The sequence below is a fragment of the Pseudophryne corroboree genome, chromosome 4 (genome assembly GCF_028390025.1).
Source record: "Pseudophryne corroboree isolate aPseCor3 chromosome 4, aPseCor3.hap2, whole genome shotgun sequence".
NCBI lineage: Eukaryota > Metazoa > Chordata > Amphibia > Anura > Myobatrachidae > Pseudophryne > Pseudophryne corroboree.
In genome coordinates, this window is record NC_086447.1 from 298,326,892 (window position 1) to 298,347,121 (window position 20,230).

General features: G+C 45.2%; 1 protein-coding gene and 1 long non-coding RNA gene across 21 annotated transcripts in view; one reads left to right on the plus strand and one right to left on the minus strand.

The window, feature by feature from the left end:
* Positions 1-3,308, plus strand: part of LOC134909414 (uncharacterized) — an 88,078-nt gene extending 84,770 nt beyond the window's left edge. Inside the window, exons 3-4 of the long non-coding RNA XR_010175928.1 lie at positions 2,467-2,520; positions 3,244-3,308. This is a non-coding gene — a long non-coding RNA (uncharacterized LOC134909414). The remainder of the gene's footprint in view (positions 1-2,466; positions 2,521-3,243) is intronic.
* Positions 1-20,230, minus strand: part of TNIK (TRAF2 and NCK interacting kinase) — a 659,967-nt gene that overhangs the window by 309,636 nt on the left and 330,101 nt on the right. For all 20 annotated transcript variants that reach the window (XM_063916233.1, XM_063916232.1, XM_063916239.1 and 17 more), the window contains exons 4-5: positions 2,337-2,462; positions 1,296-1,406 (exon numbers count right to left, since the gene is read on the minus strand). In XM_063916233.1, coding sequence (XP_063772303.1) covers positions 1,296-1,406; positions 2,337-2,462 — 237 coding nt within the window. The remainder of the gene's footprint in view (positions 1-1,295; positions 1,407-2,336; positions 2,463-20,230) is intronic.

Sequence of the window (20,230 nt, forward strand, 5' to 3'; positions counted from 1 at the left end):
TAACCATCTTACTACAGTGCCTCAGATAAGGAGTAGCTTTCTGGTGTTTACATTTAAGGGGTGATGTAGGCAATACTAGTTATCTTAAGTTGGGTTTCTTAGAGCTCTCAATGTACAGTAGTCAAAAAAATGCTATCTAAACCCCCAATTCCAGGAAGATCCTTTCACCACGCCAAGTCTGCTTTGACCCATAGCAGCGTTTTGTCCGAACCTAAAATGTTCCCTTAAAAGTAGACTATTATAAAATTGTGTGTACAAAAATTTTAACATATTTACTTTGTTTGTGTCTCATGGGGTAACAGGGGTGAAATACTATGAATTTAGTGGTGCATCTGTCATAACAAACAGAAATGTGAATTCTGGAGTCTATATCGCTCAACATGGTACCTCCATGGTCAAAACAGTCTTGTATAGTTATTATGCCTTTGAGTCTCCAGACCTTATAGGTAATGTTTTGCATAGGAGGAGGGATATTGGGATTGTGCAATAAGGGGATATATTTGGTGTAGCAGGGTGTCTCAATGAAACGGGTGACAGGCGCTTGGGATCCCGAAGGCCACCATACCGACGCTGTGATCCTGGGGATTAGAATCCTGACAAGGGGGTGAGCGCAACCAAAGCCCCTTGCGGGATCGGTGGCAAGCTGCACTTGTCAAAGGTTCTATTCCCACTCTATGGGTGTCATAGTCCCTGTTAGCAACATGCCGACTGTCGGGATTTTGAGGGGGCGGGATGTAGGCATCGGTATTGTGACCGGCGGTCACATAATTACATCCCGTAGCAGAGTGTATGAAGGAAACTATCACAATCAGTACCGCATGTCACCAGAGGTTCTGCTCTTCCTGTTATTTGGAACATCTGTGCAATATCAAGAAATAGTACTCATGACTGACAGCAGCTGGGGCACTTGCAATTTGTAATACAAAACAATCTGTGGGTGTGAGTCATGTCATTTGCTAGTGTTTCTGTCTGCACAACAAATACTATCAAGCACAATGTAAAACAATTCACGGTAAAGCCAAGTTTACAGACTACTTTCATAAGTGTTCAGAATAATAATTAGACCGTTCCTGGGTAATGACATTGATTTTTCTACTTAAGAGTTCAGAAACGAATAAACCATCCTGCATTAATGTTTTCCTCATGGACTCTATTTGTTACTTTTCATTTTACAAACTTCTGATAAGCCATGAATATTGATTGCAAACTTTATGAAAATAAATTCTAAGCGGAATTATTTTAATACCACAAAAACACACATTTGTTACTCTCTGAAGATTTATTAAAAAACATACCCGTAGGATTTCTCTGCAAATATACGCAATCCACTCCTCTTTCAACGTATTGCCTTTGGTGTTCTTGATTAAGTCTGTAACGGATCCAGCACCACAAAATTCCATCACCAACTGGGGAGTAAATGGAAGACTTTAGGTATCCTATATTTATTTAGTTATTTAATAAATAGAAACAACACCCATTTTTGAGCATTTTAAGTAATAAATTAATAGAAATTGGGCCAACTGAATATTGTACAGGGCTGCATTCATGTTACCTTTTAAACATGGCTAATGCCAGATACTGTAGTTGTATCTTCTTCCAGTATAATTTCTATTGGAAGACAAGTATATACGCTTTCAGTGGGCTAAATGATAACCATGTGATAACTAGTGAAACAGAAATTTTGAGGGAAATAGAAAATATGGCAAATGCCTATAACAGACCTTTACTCAATCCCTAACAGCCACGCCGCAGCCGTGCATGCAGTTTTTGGATGACAGTCCAAATTGAGCTGCATGCACGGCCGACAGCACACCGTTTGTTGTTGGGCAGCGTACACACTAGTCGATATGGTAAACGACGTCACTCAGGAAGGGCAAAATGAGTGACGTTATTTACTTTATCGGCAAGTGTGTACCCATCTTAAGTGTGGTTGTCAGAGATCACCCAGAGCCAGGTTGCCCCATTGAAACTGATACTGCAACTAATGCCTGGAGAACACAAGGTTTGCTGAACCTCAAATCCATCCAAATGGAGAAACCACATGATTCTGCTAGTTTACATGTTTGCAGATACAGACATCCCCCTTAGAACACTTACAGAGAACCATTCCAGCAAAATCCAGTGCTTAAGGCCACAAAAATCAAATGTGATTTAACACATACGACAATAGATTTAATTTGAATATAGTGACAAATTTAGTTAGTTATGAAAAAGTCACGGGGCAGGCCAACAGGTAGGATTTATGTAAAACACAACAACAAAATGATGCATTATTACATCGGAACCAGTCAAAGCCCTACACCTTTGTGAACTATTAGCAAAACCAAATTTCTTACCCATAACTGGTCGTCCATTCCAGGCGGGTTCTTTTTTATAAATGCACCATAATAAGTGGCAATATTTCTATGATGAGAATATTTCTTAAGCATATTAATCTCCTGCTTGATCTCCTCTTCTTCATCCTAGAGTCAATAACAGAAAGCAGTGGTCAGCTACATATATCCAGCATGGTGATAAAAAGTAAGTCAGCAGAAATTAATCTCATTCATATTCCAGCCTTTAATAACAAATTCCAAAGTATAAGACAGCCTGAGTATTTCCTTATTCATTTACATATCACTAAAATATTGGAATATATTAATATAATATGGGTTGGGCTAAATAAACCAGCATTGTTTGCCTAATTTGCTAATGTACATGTAGACTCAGTCACAGACTGACAATGTTGTGTGCTATTGGTTAATTATAACCCTTATCAAGCGACCATTGACAGAACTCTAGAAATAATATTTTTGTCTACCATCCAGAAAATGCCTTATTGGCTGTTAGTATATAGACAAAAGGCGGAAACACTATAGGTTTTGGTCACTATTTTTAGATTCAAGATTCCACAAAAATCAAATCATACTGATCCAAATTTTAAAGTCAAAATAATAAACACCCACATTAGCATGTTTGTTGTTCATTGTTAAGCGAGATGCAGCTGAAACTATACCCGGACTCTCTAGGGGACCAAGGGCCCGGGAGGGCATGAAGAGGAACATTAACCACGCACCCCCAAAAAATAGCATGCAACAAGTCAATAGCATGGAATTGTAAAGTTGTAAAGAAAATGTCCATCTACATAAAGTTATTGTGATGTTTGTTTATGAACTGATTTATGTTTATGAACTGAAATTGGAATATTACATTTATGTGGAGACCATCGATAGGTATGCGGTAGAAATGTATCTTTCTTTTTAGGGAAGGACACTAATATTTTTTGTCTCAATGTGGACCTGGACCAATGTTGGCAAGCCATGAAACAGGTAAAATATAAAAATAAAATGTAGTATACTGTATAAAATCTAGTTTTGTATAATGGAAACCCTTTGCTGTATTTCTACAGTGGGATGGTTGTAAACAGGCAAGTAAAACATCTGCAGCAGCACACAGTGTTACTAACACAGCTGTCTATTCTTTGCTGAACAGAAAGATTCCACTTCTCAGCTGCAATGAGCAACTTCTGAATCATTTTAGGATTATCCACAGCTTTTCCATATGGAAAGACCAAGCAAAACAGTTTGCCCTCGTTAACACCACTTTTTTTTTTTGTCAGTTCCACATAATAAATGTGTAGCCTTTCTGCTGAAGCACAGTGTTATTCAATGCTGTGTGATGAAAGGAGAATATTATGAATAAATTAAATCTTAGAAATGCAAATCTGCTTTGTTGACACAGGATAATTTCATATAGGTGGACATGCACGTTAATATTCATTGGCTCATAGCCAACATTGGGGCAGATGTATTAAGCCTGGAGACGACATAAGGAAGTGATAAACCAGTGATAAGTGCACCAGCCAATCAGCTCCTTACTGTTAAATTAAATATTGAAGCTGATTGGCTGGTGCGTTTATCACTTTGCTTTTATCACTGGTTTATCACTTCCTTATGCCTTCTCCAGGATAATACATCTGCAGCAATGTCCTGGAAACAAGTGTCCCAATAACTTTTTTGGTGCATCTGTTGTTAGTACAGAAGAACAATACCTAAGAGCTACATTTTATGTGCAGACTGCTCCTCCAGCACAATACAGGGCAGTGTTGCAGCATATTTTCCTATGCACTTCACACAATCACAGCTGAGTGTCCCTCACACAGTAACAATGCTTCTGTGGAATGTTCCATGTTAACATGTTTATTTTGGAACATCGGAATGACCTTAACAAGGGGTTTTCCAGATAACACAAGGAAAGGATAAGAAAAACATGTTCATGTCAATGTTTAAGTGAAATATCCAACCACTGTCAACAAGACTGTGGATATCCTCCATTTAAACAGTATTATTTTGGATGTACCTGTGTGCAGCAAGTTACAATCTATACTGCAGAATAAGAGACCTTTTAGGTAATTCTCAAAGAACTGGATTTATTAAAATAACACATATCAGTCAAGATATTGAATAAGCCCTATAATGGCAATACCATCTGCAAAAAAAAAAAAACCAGAAGTACCCCTTAGGTATTTTTTTATGATTTGTTTTACTTTCTACATCATTAATCATAAAATCAACATTAAAGTATTTGAGAATTATGTCTTCTACGCACAACTAAGGAATGGATGAAATGTAAAAAAAAATAATGAGATTTATGGTAAGAACTTACCGTTGTTAAATCTCTTTCTGCGAGGTATACTGGGCTCCACAGGGAATGATATTGGGGTGTAGAGTAGGATCTTGATCCGAGGCAGCAACAGGCTCAAAGCTTTGACTGTGCCCAGAATGCCTAGCGCCACCTCCTCTATAACCCCGCCTCTGTGCACAGGAGCTCAGTTTTTGTTAACCAGTCCAATGCAGTAGCAGGCAAAAGAGACAACTGTTAGTAGCCACATACACCACATTCTCACGACAGGAGAAGGTGTCAGCGGCTAATGCCAAACCAACCAAAAGAAGCTAAGTGCGTCAGGGTGGACGCCCTGTGGAGCCCAGTGTACCTCGCAGAAAGAGATTTAACAACGGTAAGTTCTTACTATAAATCTCGTTTTCTGCTGCGGGGTACACTGGGCTTCACAGGGAATGACATTGGGGATGTCCTAAAGCAGTTCCTTATGGGAGGGGACGTACTGTAGCTGGCACAAGAACCCGGCGTCCAAAGGAAACATCCTGGGAGGCGGAAGTATCGAAGGCATAGAACCTTATGAACATGTTCACTGAGGACCATGTAGCCGCCTTGCACAATTGCTCAAGGGTCGCACTACGGCGGGCCGCCCAAGAAGGTCCAACAGACTTAGTAGAATGGGCCTTTATAGTAACAGGAGCTGGACGACCAGCCTGTACATAAGCATGTGCAATCACCATTCTAATCCATCTGGCCAAGGTCTGCTTGTGAGCAGTCCAGCCACGTTTGTGAAAACCAAATAGTACAAAGAGAGAATCAGACTTCCTGATAGGAGCTGTTCTCTTCACATAGATATGGAGGGCCCGTACCACATCCAAAGACCGATCTGTGTAAGACAATTCAGGAGAGGCAAAGGCCGGAACCACAATCTCCCGATTAAGGTGGAAAGAAGACACCACCTTAGGTAGGTACCCGGGCCGTGTTCTAAGAACCGCCTGGTCATGGTGAAAAATCAGATATGGTGACTTACAGGACAAGGTACCCAAATCCGATACCCGTCTGGCAGAGGCAAGAGCCAGCAGAAACAACACCTTAAGAGAAAGCTACTTAAGGACTGCCGATTCAAGAGGCTCAAACGGGGACCCTTGAAATGCCTCCAAAACCACCGACAAGTCCCAAGGCGGGACGTAAGGACGTTGAATCCGCAACACACCCTGAGTCAATGTATGAACATCAGGTAAAGTTGCAATTTTTCTCTGAAACCAAACTAACAAGGCAGAAATATGAACCTTGATGGAGGCCAGACGAAGGCCCAAGTCCAGGCAGGCCCTGTTGTAGAAAGGCCAAAAGTTTGGCCGTACTAAACTTGTAAGCGTCATGATTGTTAGATGCGCACCAAGCAAACTAAGAATTCCAGACCCTATGATAAATCCGAGCAGAAGTCGGTTTCCGGGCCTTCAACATGGTTTGAATGACAGCCTCAGAAAACCCTTTGGCCCTTAAGACGGAAGCTTCAAGAGACACGCCGTCAAAGCCAATCGGGCTAAATCCTGATATACACAGGGGCCCTGAACGAGGAGATGCGATGCGGAAGTAGAAGGGGACGCTCTATTGAGAGACCCTGAATGTCTGAGAACCAATGCCGTCTGGGCCACGCGGGAGCGATCAGAAGTAGGATTCCTCCTTCTTGCTTGAACTTCCTTATTACTCTGGGCAGGAGTGACACCGGAGGGAACACGTATGGCAGCCCAAAGTTCCATGGAATTGCCAGTGCGTCCAAGAGCGCTGCTTGAGGTTCCCTTGTCCTTGCTCCGAAGACCGGAACCTTGTGATTGTGTTGAGATGCCATCAGGTCCACATCTGGAAGGCCCCACTTGTCCCCGAGGAGTTGAAACACTTCTGGATGGAGGCTCCACTCTCCAGCGTGTACGTCCTGATGACTGAGAAAGTCTGCTTCCCTGTTTAGGTCCCCCGGAATGAACACTGCCGATATGGCTGGCAGATGGCGTTCCGCCCACGGAAGAATCCGTGATACTTACCTCAATGCCATGTGGCTTCGAGCGCCACCTTGATAATTGATGTACGCCACAGTGGTGGCGTTGTCCCACTGTACATGAACAGGTCTGTTCTGTATTAAATGCTGGGACAAGTTCAATGAGTTGAACACTGCCCGCAATTCCAGAATGTTTATCGGGCATAGAGACTCCTCCTTGGTCCATGGACCCTGAAGAGAGTATTGCTCCAACACCACGCCCCAACCTGTCAGACTGGCATCTGTTGTCAGAAGGACCCAGTTGGAGATCCAGAAGGGATGACTCCTGCTCAATCGTTGGTCCTGAAGCCACCAGCTCAGTGACAGACAGACCTCCGGAGACAAAGAGATCATTTGAGACCTGATCCGGTGAGGCAGGCCGTCCCACTTGGCAAGAATCAGCTTCTGCAGAGGGCGGGAATGGAATTGAGCGTACTCCACCATGTCGAAAACCGACACCATGAGACCTAGCACTTCTATTGCCGAATGTAATCGAGAATTGCGGACAAGACAGGAAGCATCGAATCCTGTCCTGAAGCTTCAAGAACAACCGCTGGTTGTGAGTGTCCAACAACGCCCCCAGATGCACCATGCTCTGAGCAGAGACCAGGGAAGATTTCTTCCAGTTGATGAGCCACCCGTGGGCTTGCAGAAACTGGATAGTCAGATCCAGATCGCGTAGGAGAATTTCTGGGGAATTTGCCAGGATCAACAATTCGTCCAGGTACGGTAGGATCCTGACCCCTTGACGGCGGAGTACAGCCGTCATTACCGCCATGACCTTGGTGAAGACTCGCGGAGCCGTGGTCAAACCAAAAGGTAACGCCTGAAATTGGTAGTTGAGGTTGCCAACCGCACACCTCAGGTACTGCTGATGCGACACTGCAATGGGAATATGCAGGTAAGCATCCTGTATGTCCAGGGAGACCATATATATATATATATATATGTATATATATATATATATATATATATATATATATATATATATATATACACACACTATACAATAACACAATTCTCTTCCTTTTTGCAAAAATAAAACAAAAAAACAAATAAACAAACAATATTTACCCCATTGTTTTAACACCTGCGTTAGAAGCACTGTTAGCTGGGGTGTGATACTATATACAGGTATCGGGATGACCGACCACAGCATCCTAACTTTTAGAATGCTGAAAGGGGACGGGGTAATTCATTAACCCTCCTCTGCCCCCTACCCTAACCCGCCTTGGGTGGCGGCTATGGCTAAGGATACAGGGGGTGGCAGCTACGGATAACCCCCCCTGCGATGCCTAACCCTAACCCCACCCCCTGGACCTAAACTATTATCTTTGCAAATTATTTTTGCTAGTTCTAGATTATACAAATTCTAATGGCTTCAGATGTTATAGAAAACTTTATAATCTTACTACAGGTGTAGGTATATTTTATATTTGATATATAGCCAAGCGCTGATCTTTGCTACATTCTGTGTAAGGATGTTTGGGCACAATCTCTGAGCTGGCTATCAAACTTAACAAAAATGTTCTTTCCCGACCAGGTAGCAGCTCGGCATAATAGCAAGGCTGAAACTACACAGGCAGCCGCCCAGGAAGAGCCCACCGATCTTGTAGAGTGGGCCTTTAGAGACTTAGGAACAGTCAAGGCTGCCTACACATAGGCCTGTTGGATAGACAGCCTAAGCAAATGAGCAATGGACTGCTTTGAAGCAGGGCAACCCTTTTTCTGAGCATCATAGAGCACGAACAAGGAATCCATCTTTCTGATGCGAGCTGTTCTCTTGACATAGATCTTCAAGGCTCGCACAGCATCCAATGCCTCCGGAGGAGCAGAAGTGCCAGAACTTGACGAAACCACAATAGGTTGATTCAAGTGGAACGCAGAGACGACCATCGGCAGGAACTCCTGCCTAGTCCTGAGCTCCGCTCTGTCCTCGTAAAAGACCAAGGCCCTCATTCCGAGTCGTTCGCTCGGTATTTTTCATCGCATCGCAATGAAAATCCGCTTAGTACGCATGCGCAATATTCGCACTGCGACTGCGCCAAGTAATTTAACAATGAAGATAGTATTTTTACTCACGGCTTTTTCATCGCTCCGGCGATCGTAATGTGATTGACAGGAAATGGGTGTTACTGGGCGGAAACACGGCGTTTTATGGGCGTGTGGATGAAAACGCTACCGTTTCCGGAAAAAACGCAGGAGTGGCTGGAGAAACGGGGGAGTGTCTGGGCGAACGCTGGGTGTGTTTGTGACGTCAAACCAGGAACGACAAGCACTGAACTGATCGCACAGGCAGAGTAAGGTTGAAGTTACTCAGAAACTGCAAAGTAGTTTGTAATCGCAATATTGCGATTACATCGGTCGCAATTTTAAGAAGCTAAGATACACTCCCAGTAGGCGTAGGCTTAGCGTGTGTAACTCTGCTAAATTCGCCTTGCGACCGATCAACTCGGAATGAGGGCCCAAGTAGGGACTTTTACATGATAGGGCACCCAATTCTGAAACATGATATCGAAAAATGGAAGGATAGTATACCCAAATGGCGCAATGCTGCTGTAGCACTTAGAGATTTAAAAATAAATGTCACCACATTTAACATATACAATTGAAACAAGAAATATAAACCTCCCTAGTGCATTCTGCGCAAGAGCATATAGCAAGGAAAAAAGGAAACATGTACGTCCCTGTTTTGAACACAAAATCCAATGTGTAGTATTCCACACAAAAATTTGTTTCAGTCTCATCAAGTTTAAGTTCAATATGGATGAATGGCTATTTGAATGTGGAGCGTACCCCAAAACTCACAAAAGAGAGTGGTGTACAGGACACATCAAGGTATCTTTAAAACGTACAGTTTTTCATATACAGCGTACCCAGACTCACACTTGGTAGTGCAGGATGAATCCTATAAAGGTATCTTTAGTTAATCTTCCTTTTTCATAGACATAAATCGTTGAATGGATCTCATATAACCTCAATGTAATATGAAAAAGAACAAAAAAAAGGAAGACCAATGTGTAGTATGTAAGACACCCACGTTTCATTTAAGTTTAGCCTCGTAACAAGGGGTGATATTACAGACACACCAGAAAATCCTTCAAATATATGGTTCCACAAAAGATGGCGTACCCCAACTCACACTTGGTAATTTAAGATAAATCCTATAGAGGTATCTTTCAGTGGACCTTCTCCCCAATGTAAAGGAAATGGCACGTGGTGAATATTTCAAAAATATCTTTACAAAGATATAGTAGTTGTGATGTATAGCGTACCCCAACTCACACTAAGTGATATAGAGTGAATCCTATAAAAGGTATCTTTTGGTCAGCCTCTCTTCCCGATGTGAATGAAACCAGCACACGTGATGAAAGAGAATAAAAAGGTATCTTTACAGATATATGGTGATCTCCATATAAAGCGTACCCTAACTCACGTATATGAGTGAGATGATGTTCTCATAAAGGTATCTTTATATTATGTAACCCAGGCTTCTGTAAAGATACCTTTTTATTCTCTTTCATCACGTGTGCTGGTTTCATTCACATCGGGAAGAGAGGCTGACCAAAAGATACCTTTATAGGATTCACTCTATATCACTTAGTGTGAGTTGGGGTACGCTATACATCACAACTACTATATCTTTGTAAAGATATTTTTTAAATATTCACCACGTGTCGTTTCCTTTACATTGGGGAGAAGGGTCCACTGAAAGATACCTCTATAGGATTTATCTTATATTACCAAGTGTGAGTTGGGGTACGCCATCTTTTGTTGAACCATATATTTGAAGGATTTTCTGGTGTGTCTGTAATATCACCCCTTGTTACGAGGCTAAACTTAAATGAAACGTGGGTGTCTTACATACTACACATTGGTCTTCCTTTTTTTTTGTTCTTTTTCATATTACATTGAGGTTATATGAGATCCATTCAACGATTTATGTCTATGAAAAAGGAAGATTAACTAAAGATACCTTTATAGGATTCATCCTGCACTACCAAGTGTGAGTCTGGGTACGCTGTATATGAAAAACTGTACGTTTTAAAGATACCTTGATGTGTCCTGTACACCACTCTCTTTTGTGAGTTTTGGGGTACGCTCCACATTCAAATAGCCATTCATCCATATTGAACTTAAACTTGAGACTGAAACAAATTTTTGTGTGGAATACTACACATTGGATTTTGTGTTCTTTATTTTCATATTTCTTATCGGGACACCCATATTGAACATCATCTATTTGAGAAATCTGAGAAAGAAACACCCGACTCTACGGTTTCAAAACAGGGACGTACATGTTTCCTTTTTTCCTGTTTTTTTCTTGCTATATGCTCTTGCGCCGAATGCACTAGGGAGGTTTATATTTCTTGTTTCAATTCTGAAACATGTCTAGCAAAAGCCAGAGCCAGTAACATCACCATCTCCATGTGAGGTACTAGTCGTCTACCATCATCAGAAATTCAAACCAGGAGGACTGTAGAAATTCCAACACCACATTCAAATCCCAGGGTGCCGTGGGTGGCACAAAGGGAGGTGTTATGTGAAGCACCCCTTGCAAGAAGGTCTGAACTTCTGGCAACACTGCCAAGTTCTTCTGGAAGAAAATTGAGATTGCTGAAATCTGGACCTTGATGGAACCCAAACGTAAGCCCTTATCCACACCAGCCTGTAGGAAATGTAACAAGTGGAACTCCACAGGCGGATACGTGCATTCCTCGCACCAAGAGACATATATTCTCAAGATATGATAGTGTTTTGACATCACAGGTTTCCTGGCCTGAACCATGGTAGCAATAACCTTTTTGGAAAGGCCTTTGTGAGCTAAAAAGTTCAACTCAACCTCCATGCCATCAAACGAAGTCGCCGTAAGTCAGGGTAGACGAAAGGTCCTTGTTGAAAAAGATCTCTTCTTAGTGGTAGAGGCCAAGGGTCTTCGATGGACATGTCCAGAAGATCCGCATACCACGCCATCCGAGGCAGATCCGGAGCAATCGGAATTGCCTGGACTCCTTGATTTCTGATTCGCTTGAGCACCCTTGGGAGCAACGGAATCTGAGGAAACAGGTAGACCAGCCGGTAAGGCCAAGGCAACATCAGTGCATCCACTGCCCTCGTCAGAGGGTCCCTGGTTCGTGAGGAATACCAATACCAAGCTTCTTGTTGAGTCGAGAAGCCATCATGTCTATTTGAGGGCAGCCCCACCAGTCGATCTGCTGAAACACCTGATGGTGGAGCCCCCACTCCCCCGGGTGGAGATCATGACGACTCAGGAAGTCCGCTTTCCAGTTGTCCACTCCCGGAATGAAGATTGCGGACATTTCTCTTGCATTTGTTTCTGCACAGAGGAGTATCATTGACACCTCTCGCATGCAGGTCCTGCTTTTTGTCCCTCCTTGCCAATTGATGTAAGCCACTGCTGTGGCGTTGTCCGACTGTACTTGGATCGCGTGTTCCATGAGTAGAGGAGAGGCATGAAAGCAGAGCGTTGTAGATCGCCTGAAGTTCCAGAATGTTGATCGAAAGGAGGGCTTCGTGGGCTGACCTCCTGCCCTGGAACTGAGCCCCTTGGGTGACAGCTCCCCATTCTCTTAGACTTGCATCTGTCGTGAGGAGGATCCAATCCTGAATCCCGAAACTCTCGCCTTCCAGGAAATTGGAAGACTGCAGCTACCACAGGAGAGAAATCCTGGCCAATTGAAATGTTCTGGCATGGAACCATCCATATTGGATCGCCTTGTGTGAGGCAACCATCTTCCCCAACAATCTTATGCAAAGATGGATGGATACTCGAGCAGGTCAGAGCACCATGCAGACCATCTCCTGAAGTGTTCTCGCCTTGTCCTCCAGGAGGAACACCTTCTGGGCCACAGTATCCAGTAACATCCCCAGGAATAGGAGCCACTGAGTTGTCTCCAAGTGGGACTTCTGTAAATTGAGAATCCACCCGTGGTGTGACAGAAGTTGGATAGTGCGATCGATATGAAGAAATAAAAGCTCCCTGGATCTTGCTTTTATCAGGAGATCGCCCAGGTAAGGGATAACATTGACCCCTTGGACCCAGAGCTGGAAAATCATCTCTGCCATTACCTTTGTGATCACCCTCAGAGCTTTGGACAGGCTGAAGGATAGTGCCTGGAACTGGTAGTGATCATCCAGTAGGGCAAACCTTAGATAAGCGTGATGAGGTGGCCAAATCAGAATATGAAGGTAGGCGTCCTTGATATCCAGGGAAATCATGAATTCCTGTCCTTAAAGGCCCGCAATCACTGCTCTTAAGGATTCCATCTTGAACTTGAAAACCTTTAGATAAGGGTTCAAGGACTTTAGATGCAAAATGGGCCTTACAAAACTGTCTGGCTTCGGTACCACAAACAGGTTGGAGTAGTAACCCTTTCCACGTTGTTGTATTAGTACTGGAACAATGACGTAGAACTGGACCAACTTTTGGATGGCCTGTTTCAATGTAACTTGCGTCTCCTCTAAAGCTGGTAAGCTTGATTTAAAAAATCATTGGGGAGGAGCACCATCGAACTGAGAAATTAGGTCCTTCACCCAGGTATCCTAGCAGGAACCCTCCCAGACACGGCTGAAGTGAAGCAGTCAAGCTCCCTCCTCGAGATCCCCTCGGGGTGGGTGGGCACAGTCATGCTGAGGACTTAGTGGACGCAGAACTGGTGCTCTGTTCTTGAGAACCGGTGTTCGCAGGTCTTCTTGTCTTACCTCTGGTGCCTCTAGCCACATTGGAGGCACCTCTGGCCCTAGATCGAAATCTGTTAGACCGAAATGACAGAAAAGTCGGCCCCGGGTAGGAACGCTTAGCTGGCAGGGCCCCAAAGGTGAGAAACGTGGATTTCCCCGCAGTAACCTTAGAAATCCACGTATCCAACTCAACCCCAAAGAGCCATTCCCCAGAAAAGGGGAGAGATTCCACACTGCACTTGGACTCTGTGTCCACTATCCATTGATGCAACCACAAGGCCCTGCGCGCCGATACTGCCATGGCAGAGGTCCTAGCATTAATATTGCCCATCTCCTTGAACGAGTCACACAGGATGCGTGCAGTGTCCTGAATATGCTTCAGAAGAGTCACCGTAGTGACCAGAGGCATATCCCCGGAGAGGCCCTCCTGAATTTGAGAAGTCCACATGTGAATGGCATGGGTCATCCAGCAACCCGCTATGACCGGCCTTTGCGATATACCTGATGCTGTGTAGTGTGTGTAGATAGACTTTAGTGTAGTCTCTATTTTTCTGTCCCCAGGGTCCTTTATGGTAAAGGAGCCCGGGGCCGGCAGCATCGCCTTTTTAGACAATCGAGAGACTGATGTGACAACCCCTGGGGGTTCTTCCCAGAATTTCCTACCTTTGGGAGCAAATGGGAAATTGTGCAAAAATCTTTTTGACACTTGGTATTTTTTGTCTGGATTTTTCCAGACTAACTTAAACGGGTCATCTTACTCTGTAGAATCAGGGACATTAGGCTTGTTCTTGTAAAGAAAAATGACTGCTGTGACGCAGCGTCCTCTAGAGGGAGCTTTAACACGTCCCGTATAGCCAGACTGAGGGGTTCAATAGCCTGAGCAGAAGTGGAATCCCCACTAACGGGATCCAAGTCCTCCCCATCCTCCTGTACATCTTCATCTGAATCAGAGAGTAGAGCAGGTAAACCACGCTTTTGTGGTCATGAGTTAGAGAGGGGGGCTATGTAACATCTGTCCTGGCAGCTAAGTCTGCAACTGCCTGTTGTAGTAGCTGAGTTTTTTGAGCATTAGCTGTGAGATGAGACATCATATTTTTAAGGGCACCTAGCCAGAAAGGCTCTTGACCCTCTCCCCCAGCCCCCTCACTGAGTTGTGAAGATTGGCTGCATTGTTCACATGATACAGAATCAGATGATAAGGTAGAATCTGGTGTGGCATACACTGCATAGTTTGTGTTTACCCATATTCACAGTAAAGCACAATCACATACACAGACAAGTAATAACTAGCAAGCCTGCCCCTTACTGTATGTGAGAGGGAGACAGAAAGAGGGGACCAGCACACCCCAGCTACACAGACCCAGTGAGGTTGTAAGCCGTTATATCACAGTGAAACACCTATTATATGACACAGATTGTGTACAACAGCAGCTCTCCCCCTTTGCTACACCCTATACCAGTTTTCCAGCATTTTCTGAGTGTCAGGAGGAGCTGTGTAGGCCTACTGCTGCTGTAAGCAGAGGAAGGCGCCAAAATACCGCTGGTACCGCTCTGAGGTAGCTCCGCCCCCCCAATGGCGCCGGAGCTACAGTGTTTTTTATACTGGCAATATCTCCCAATTAGCTTAAAACATCACACAAGTGCTAGTTTAAGCCACCGCTAGCCAGTGTACACAGCGGGCTATAGTGGGGGTCCCGTATGCCTACCCTGCGTGTCAGCCACACTTTGAACCAGGGGCCCCCCTTAGCGGGGCCCCCGGTTTGTACTCACCACTGTCATCACCTTCAAGCTATTGTTAAGGGTGTGCAGCGTGCTGCGATTGCGACAGCTAAGGCGCAGTGCCCCGCTGTACAAACAACCTCTCAGGATGGTGGTCCTGCAGCCGGGAAGCGGCTCTGACACCTCGCAAGGCCGGTGACCGCCCCTCCCCACTAACTCCCACGGTGCAGGTATGCTGTTGCCCAATCAGCATACCGAAACTAATAAAAGTTTAAAAGAAACTGAAGAAAACTCTCTAGAGCTGCAGAGACGTGCATCCTCTCCTGAGGACGCTTTTTTCTAAACTGCCTGTGGGAGAGGGCAAATAGGGGAGGAGCCAGCACACCCAGTGAAGAAATTTAAAGTGCATCGGCTCCTTTGGACCACGTCTATACCCCATCGTACTAAGCCTCCCCAATATCCCTTATGGATGCTAGAGAAATAGTCTTTCTTGGTAGAAGTTCTTAAAAATAAGATTTTACTTACCGATAAATCTATTTCTCGGAGTCCGTAGTGGATGCTGGGGTTCCTGAAAGGACCATGGGGAATAGCGGCTCCGCAGGAGACAGGGCACAAAAAGTAAAGCTTTTCCGATCAGGTGGTGTGCACTGGCTCCTCCCCCTATGACCCTCCTCCAGACTCCAGTTAGGTACTGTGCCCGGACGAGCGTACACAATAAGGGAGGATTTTGAATCCCGGGTAAGACTCATACCAGCCACACCAATCACACCGTACAACTTGTGATCTAAACCCAGTTAACAGTATGATAACAGCGGAGCCTCTGAAAGATGGCTTCCTTCAACAATAACCCGAATTAGTTAACAATAACTATGTACAACTTATGCAGATAATCCGCACTTGGGATGGGCGCCCAGCATCCACTACGGACTCCGAGAAATAGATTTATCGGTAAGTAAAATCTTATTTTCTCTATCGTCCTAGTGGATGCTGGGGTTCCTGAAAGGACCATGGGGATTATACCAAAGCTCCCAAACGGGCGGGAGAGTGCGGATGACTCTGCAGCACCGAATGAGAGAACTCCAGGTCCTCCTTAGCCAGAGTATCAAATTTGTAAAATTTTACAAACGTGTTCTCCCCTGACCACGTAGCTGCTCGGCAAAGTTGTAATGCCGAGACCCCTCGGGCAGCCGCCCAAGATGAGCCCACCTTCCTTGTGGAGTGGGCCTTTACAGATTTAGGCTGTGGCAAGCCTGCCACAGAATGTGCAAGTTGGATTGTGCTACAGATCCAACGAGCAATCGTCTGCTTAGACGCAGGAGCACCCATCTTGTTGGGTGCATACAATATAAACAACGAGTCAGATTTTCTGACTCCAGCTGTCCTTGCAATATATATTTTTAATGCTCTGACAACGTCCAGTAACTTGGAGTCCTCCAAGTCACTTGTAGCCGCAGGCACTACAATAGGCTGGTTCAGATGAAATGCTGACACCACCTTAGGGAGAAAATGCGGACGAGTCCGCAGTTCTGCCCTGTCCGAATGGAAAATCAGATATGGGCTTTTGTAAGATAAAGCTGCCAATTCTGACACTCTCCTGGCAGAAGCCAGGGCTAGAAGCATGGTCACTTTCCATGTGAGATATTTCAAATCCACCTTTTTTTAGTGGTTCAAACCAATGAGATTTTAGGAAGTCCAAAACCACATTTAGATCCCACGGTGCCACTGGAGGCACCACAGGAGGCTGTATATGCAGCACTCCCTTAACAAAGGTCTGGACTTCAGGGACTGAAGCCAATTCTTTTTGAAAGAAAATCGACAGGGCCGAAATTTGAACCTTAATAGATCCCAATTTGAGACCCATTGACAATCCTGATTGCAGGAAATGTAGGAATCGACCCAGTTGAAATTCCTCCGTCGGAGCACTCCGATCTTCGCACCACGCAACATATTTTCGCCAAATTCGGTGATAATGTTGCACGGTTACTTCCTTCCTTGCTTTAATCAAAGTAGGAATGACTTCTTCCGGCATGCCTCTTTCCTTTAGGATCCGGCGTTCAACCGCCATGCCGTCAAACGCAGCCGCGGTAAGTCTTGAAACAGACAGGGACCCTGCTGAAGCAAGTCCCTCCTTAGAGGTAGAGGCCACGGATCTTCCGTGATCATCTCTTGAAGTTCCGGGTACCAAGTCCTCCTTGGCCAATCCGGAACCACTAGTATCGTTCTTACGCCTCTTTGCCGTATAATTCTCAATACTTGTGGTATGAGAGGCAGAGGAGGAAACACATACACCGACTGGTACACCCAAGGCGTTACCAGCGCGTCCACAGCTATTGCCTGCGGATCTCTTGACCTGGCGCAATACCTGTCCAGTTTTTTGTTGAGGCGAGACGCCATCATGTCCACCATTGGTCTTTCCCAACGGGTTACCAGCATGTGGAAGACTTCTGGATGAAGTTCCCACTCTCCCGGGTGAAGATCGTGTCTGCTGAGGAAGTCTGCTTCCCAGTTGTCCACTCCCGGGATGAACACTGCTGACAGTGCTATCACATGATTCTCTGCCCAGCGAAGAATCCTTGCAGCTTCTGCCATTGCCCTCCTGCTTCTTGTGCCGCCCTGTCTGTTCACATGGGCGACTGCCGTGATGTTGTCCGACTGGATCAATACCGGTTTTCCCTGAAGCAGAGGTTCTGCCTGGTTTAGAGCATTGTATATTGCTCTTAGTTCCAGAATGTTTATGTGAAGAGACGTTTCCAGGCTCGTCCATACTCCCTGGAAGTTTCTTCCTTGTGTGACTGCTCCCCAGCCTCTCAGGCTGGCGTCCGTGGTCACCAGGATCCAATCCTGTATGCCGAATCTGCGGCCCTCCAATAGATGAGCACTCTGCAACCACCACAGAAGAGACACCCTTGTCCTTGGAGACAGGGTTATCCGTAGGTGCATCTGAAGATGCGACCCTGACCATTTGTCCAACAGATCCCTTTGGAAAATTCTTGCGTGGAATCTGCCGAATGGAATCGCTTCGTAAGAAGCCACCATTTTTCCCAGGACTCTTGTGCATTGATGTACAGACACCTTTCCTGGTTTTAGGAGGTTCCTGACAAGCTCGGATAACTCCTTGGCTTTTTCCTCCGGGAGAAAAACCTTTTTCTGAACCGTGTCCAGAATCATCCCTAGGAACAGCAGACGAGTTGTCGGCATTAACTGGGATTTTGGAATATTCAGAATCCACCCGTGCTGTTTTAGCACTTCTTGAGACAGTGCTAATCCCATCTCTAGCTGTTCTCTGGACCTCGCCCTTATTAGGAGATCGTCCAAGTATGGGATAATTAATACGCCTTTTCTTCGAAGAAGAATCATCATCTCGGCCATTACCTTTGTAAAGATCCGAGGTGCCGTGGACAATCCGAACGGCAGCGTCTGAAACTGATAGTGACAGTTTTGTACAACGAACCTGAGGTACCCCTGGTGTGAGGGGTAAATTGGAACGTGGAGATACGCATCCTTGATGTCCAAGGATACCATAAAGTCCCCCTCTTCCAGGTTCGCTATCACTGCTCTGAGTGACTCCATTTTGAACTTGAACTTCTTTATGTACAGGTTCAAGGACTTCAGATTTAGAATAGGCCTTACCGAGCCATCCGGCTTCGGTACCACAAAAAGAGTGGAATAATACCCCTTCCCTTGTTGCAGAAGAGGTACCTTGACTATCACCTGCTGAGAGTACAGCTTGTGAATGGCTTCCAACACCGTCTCCCTTTCGGAGGGGGACGTTGGTAAAGCAGACCTCAGGAAACGGCGAGGTGGATCTGTCTCTAATTCCAACCTGTATCCCTGAGATATTATCTGCAGGATCCAGGGATCTACTTGCGAGTGAGCCCACTGCGCGCTGTAATTTTTGAGACGACCGCCCACCGTCCCCGAGTCCGCTTGAGAAGCCCCAGCGTCATGCTGAGGCTTTTGTAGAAGCCGGGGAGGGCTTCTGATCCTGGGAAGGAGCTGCGTGTTGCTGTCTCTTCCCTCGACCTTTGCCTCGTGGCAAATATGAATAGCCCTTTGCTCTCTTATTTTTAAAGGAACGAAAGGGCTGCGGTTGAAAAGTCGGTGCCTTTTTCTGTTGGGGAGTGACTTGAGGTAGAAAGGTGGATTTCCCGGCTGTAGCCGTGGCCACCAAATCTGATAGACCGACTCCAAATAACTCCTCCCCCTTATACGGCAAAACTTCCATATGCCGTTTTGAATCCGCATCGCCTGTCCACTGTCGCGTCCATAAAGCTCTTCTGGCCGAAATGGACATAGCACTTACCCGTGATGCCAGTGTGCATATATCCCTCTGTGCATCACGCATATAAAGAAATGCATCCTTTATTTGTTCTAACGACAGTAAAATATTGTCCCTGTCCAGGGTATCAATATTTTCAATCAGGGATTCTGACCAAACTACCCCCGCACTGCCCATCCAGGCAGTTGCTACAGCTGGTCGTAGTATAACACCTGCATGTGTGTATATACTTTTTTGGATATTTTCCATCCTCCTATCTGATGGATCTTTAAGTGCGGCCGTCTCAGGAGAGGGTAACGCCACTTGTTTAGATAAGCGTGTTAGCGCCTTGTCCACCCTAGGAGGTGTTTCCCAGCGCTCCCTAACCTCTGGCGGGAAAGGGTATAATGCCAATAATTTCTTTGAAATTATCAGCTTTTTATCAGGGGCAACCCACGCTTCATTACACACGTCATTTAGTTCTTCTGATTCAGGAAAAACTATAGGTAGTTTTTTCATACCCCACATAATACCCTGTTTAGTGGTACCTGTAGTATCAGCTAAATGTAACGCCTCCTTCATTGCCAAAATCATATAACGTGTGGCCCTACTGGAAAATACGGTTGATTCGTCACCGTCACCACTGGAGTCATCGCCTGTGTCTGGGTCTGTGTCGACCGACTGAGGCAAAGGGCGTTTCACAGCCCCTGACGGTGTTTGAGTCGCCTGGACAGGCACTAATTGATTGTCCGGCCGTCTCATGTCGTCAAACGACTGCTTTAGCGTGTTGACACTATCCCGTAGTTCCATAAATAAAGGCATCCATTCTGGTGTCGACCCCCTAGGAGGTGACATCCCCATATTTGGCAATTGCTCCGCCTCCACACCAATATCGTCCTCATACATGTCGACACACACGTACC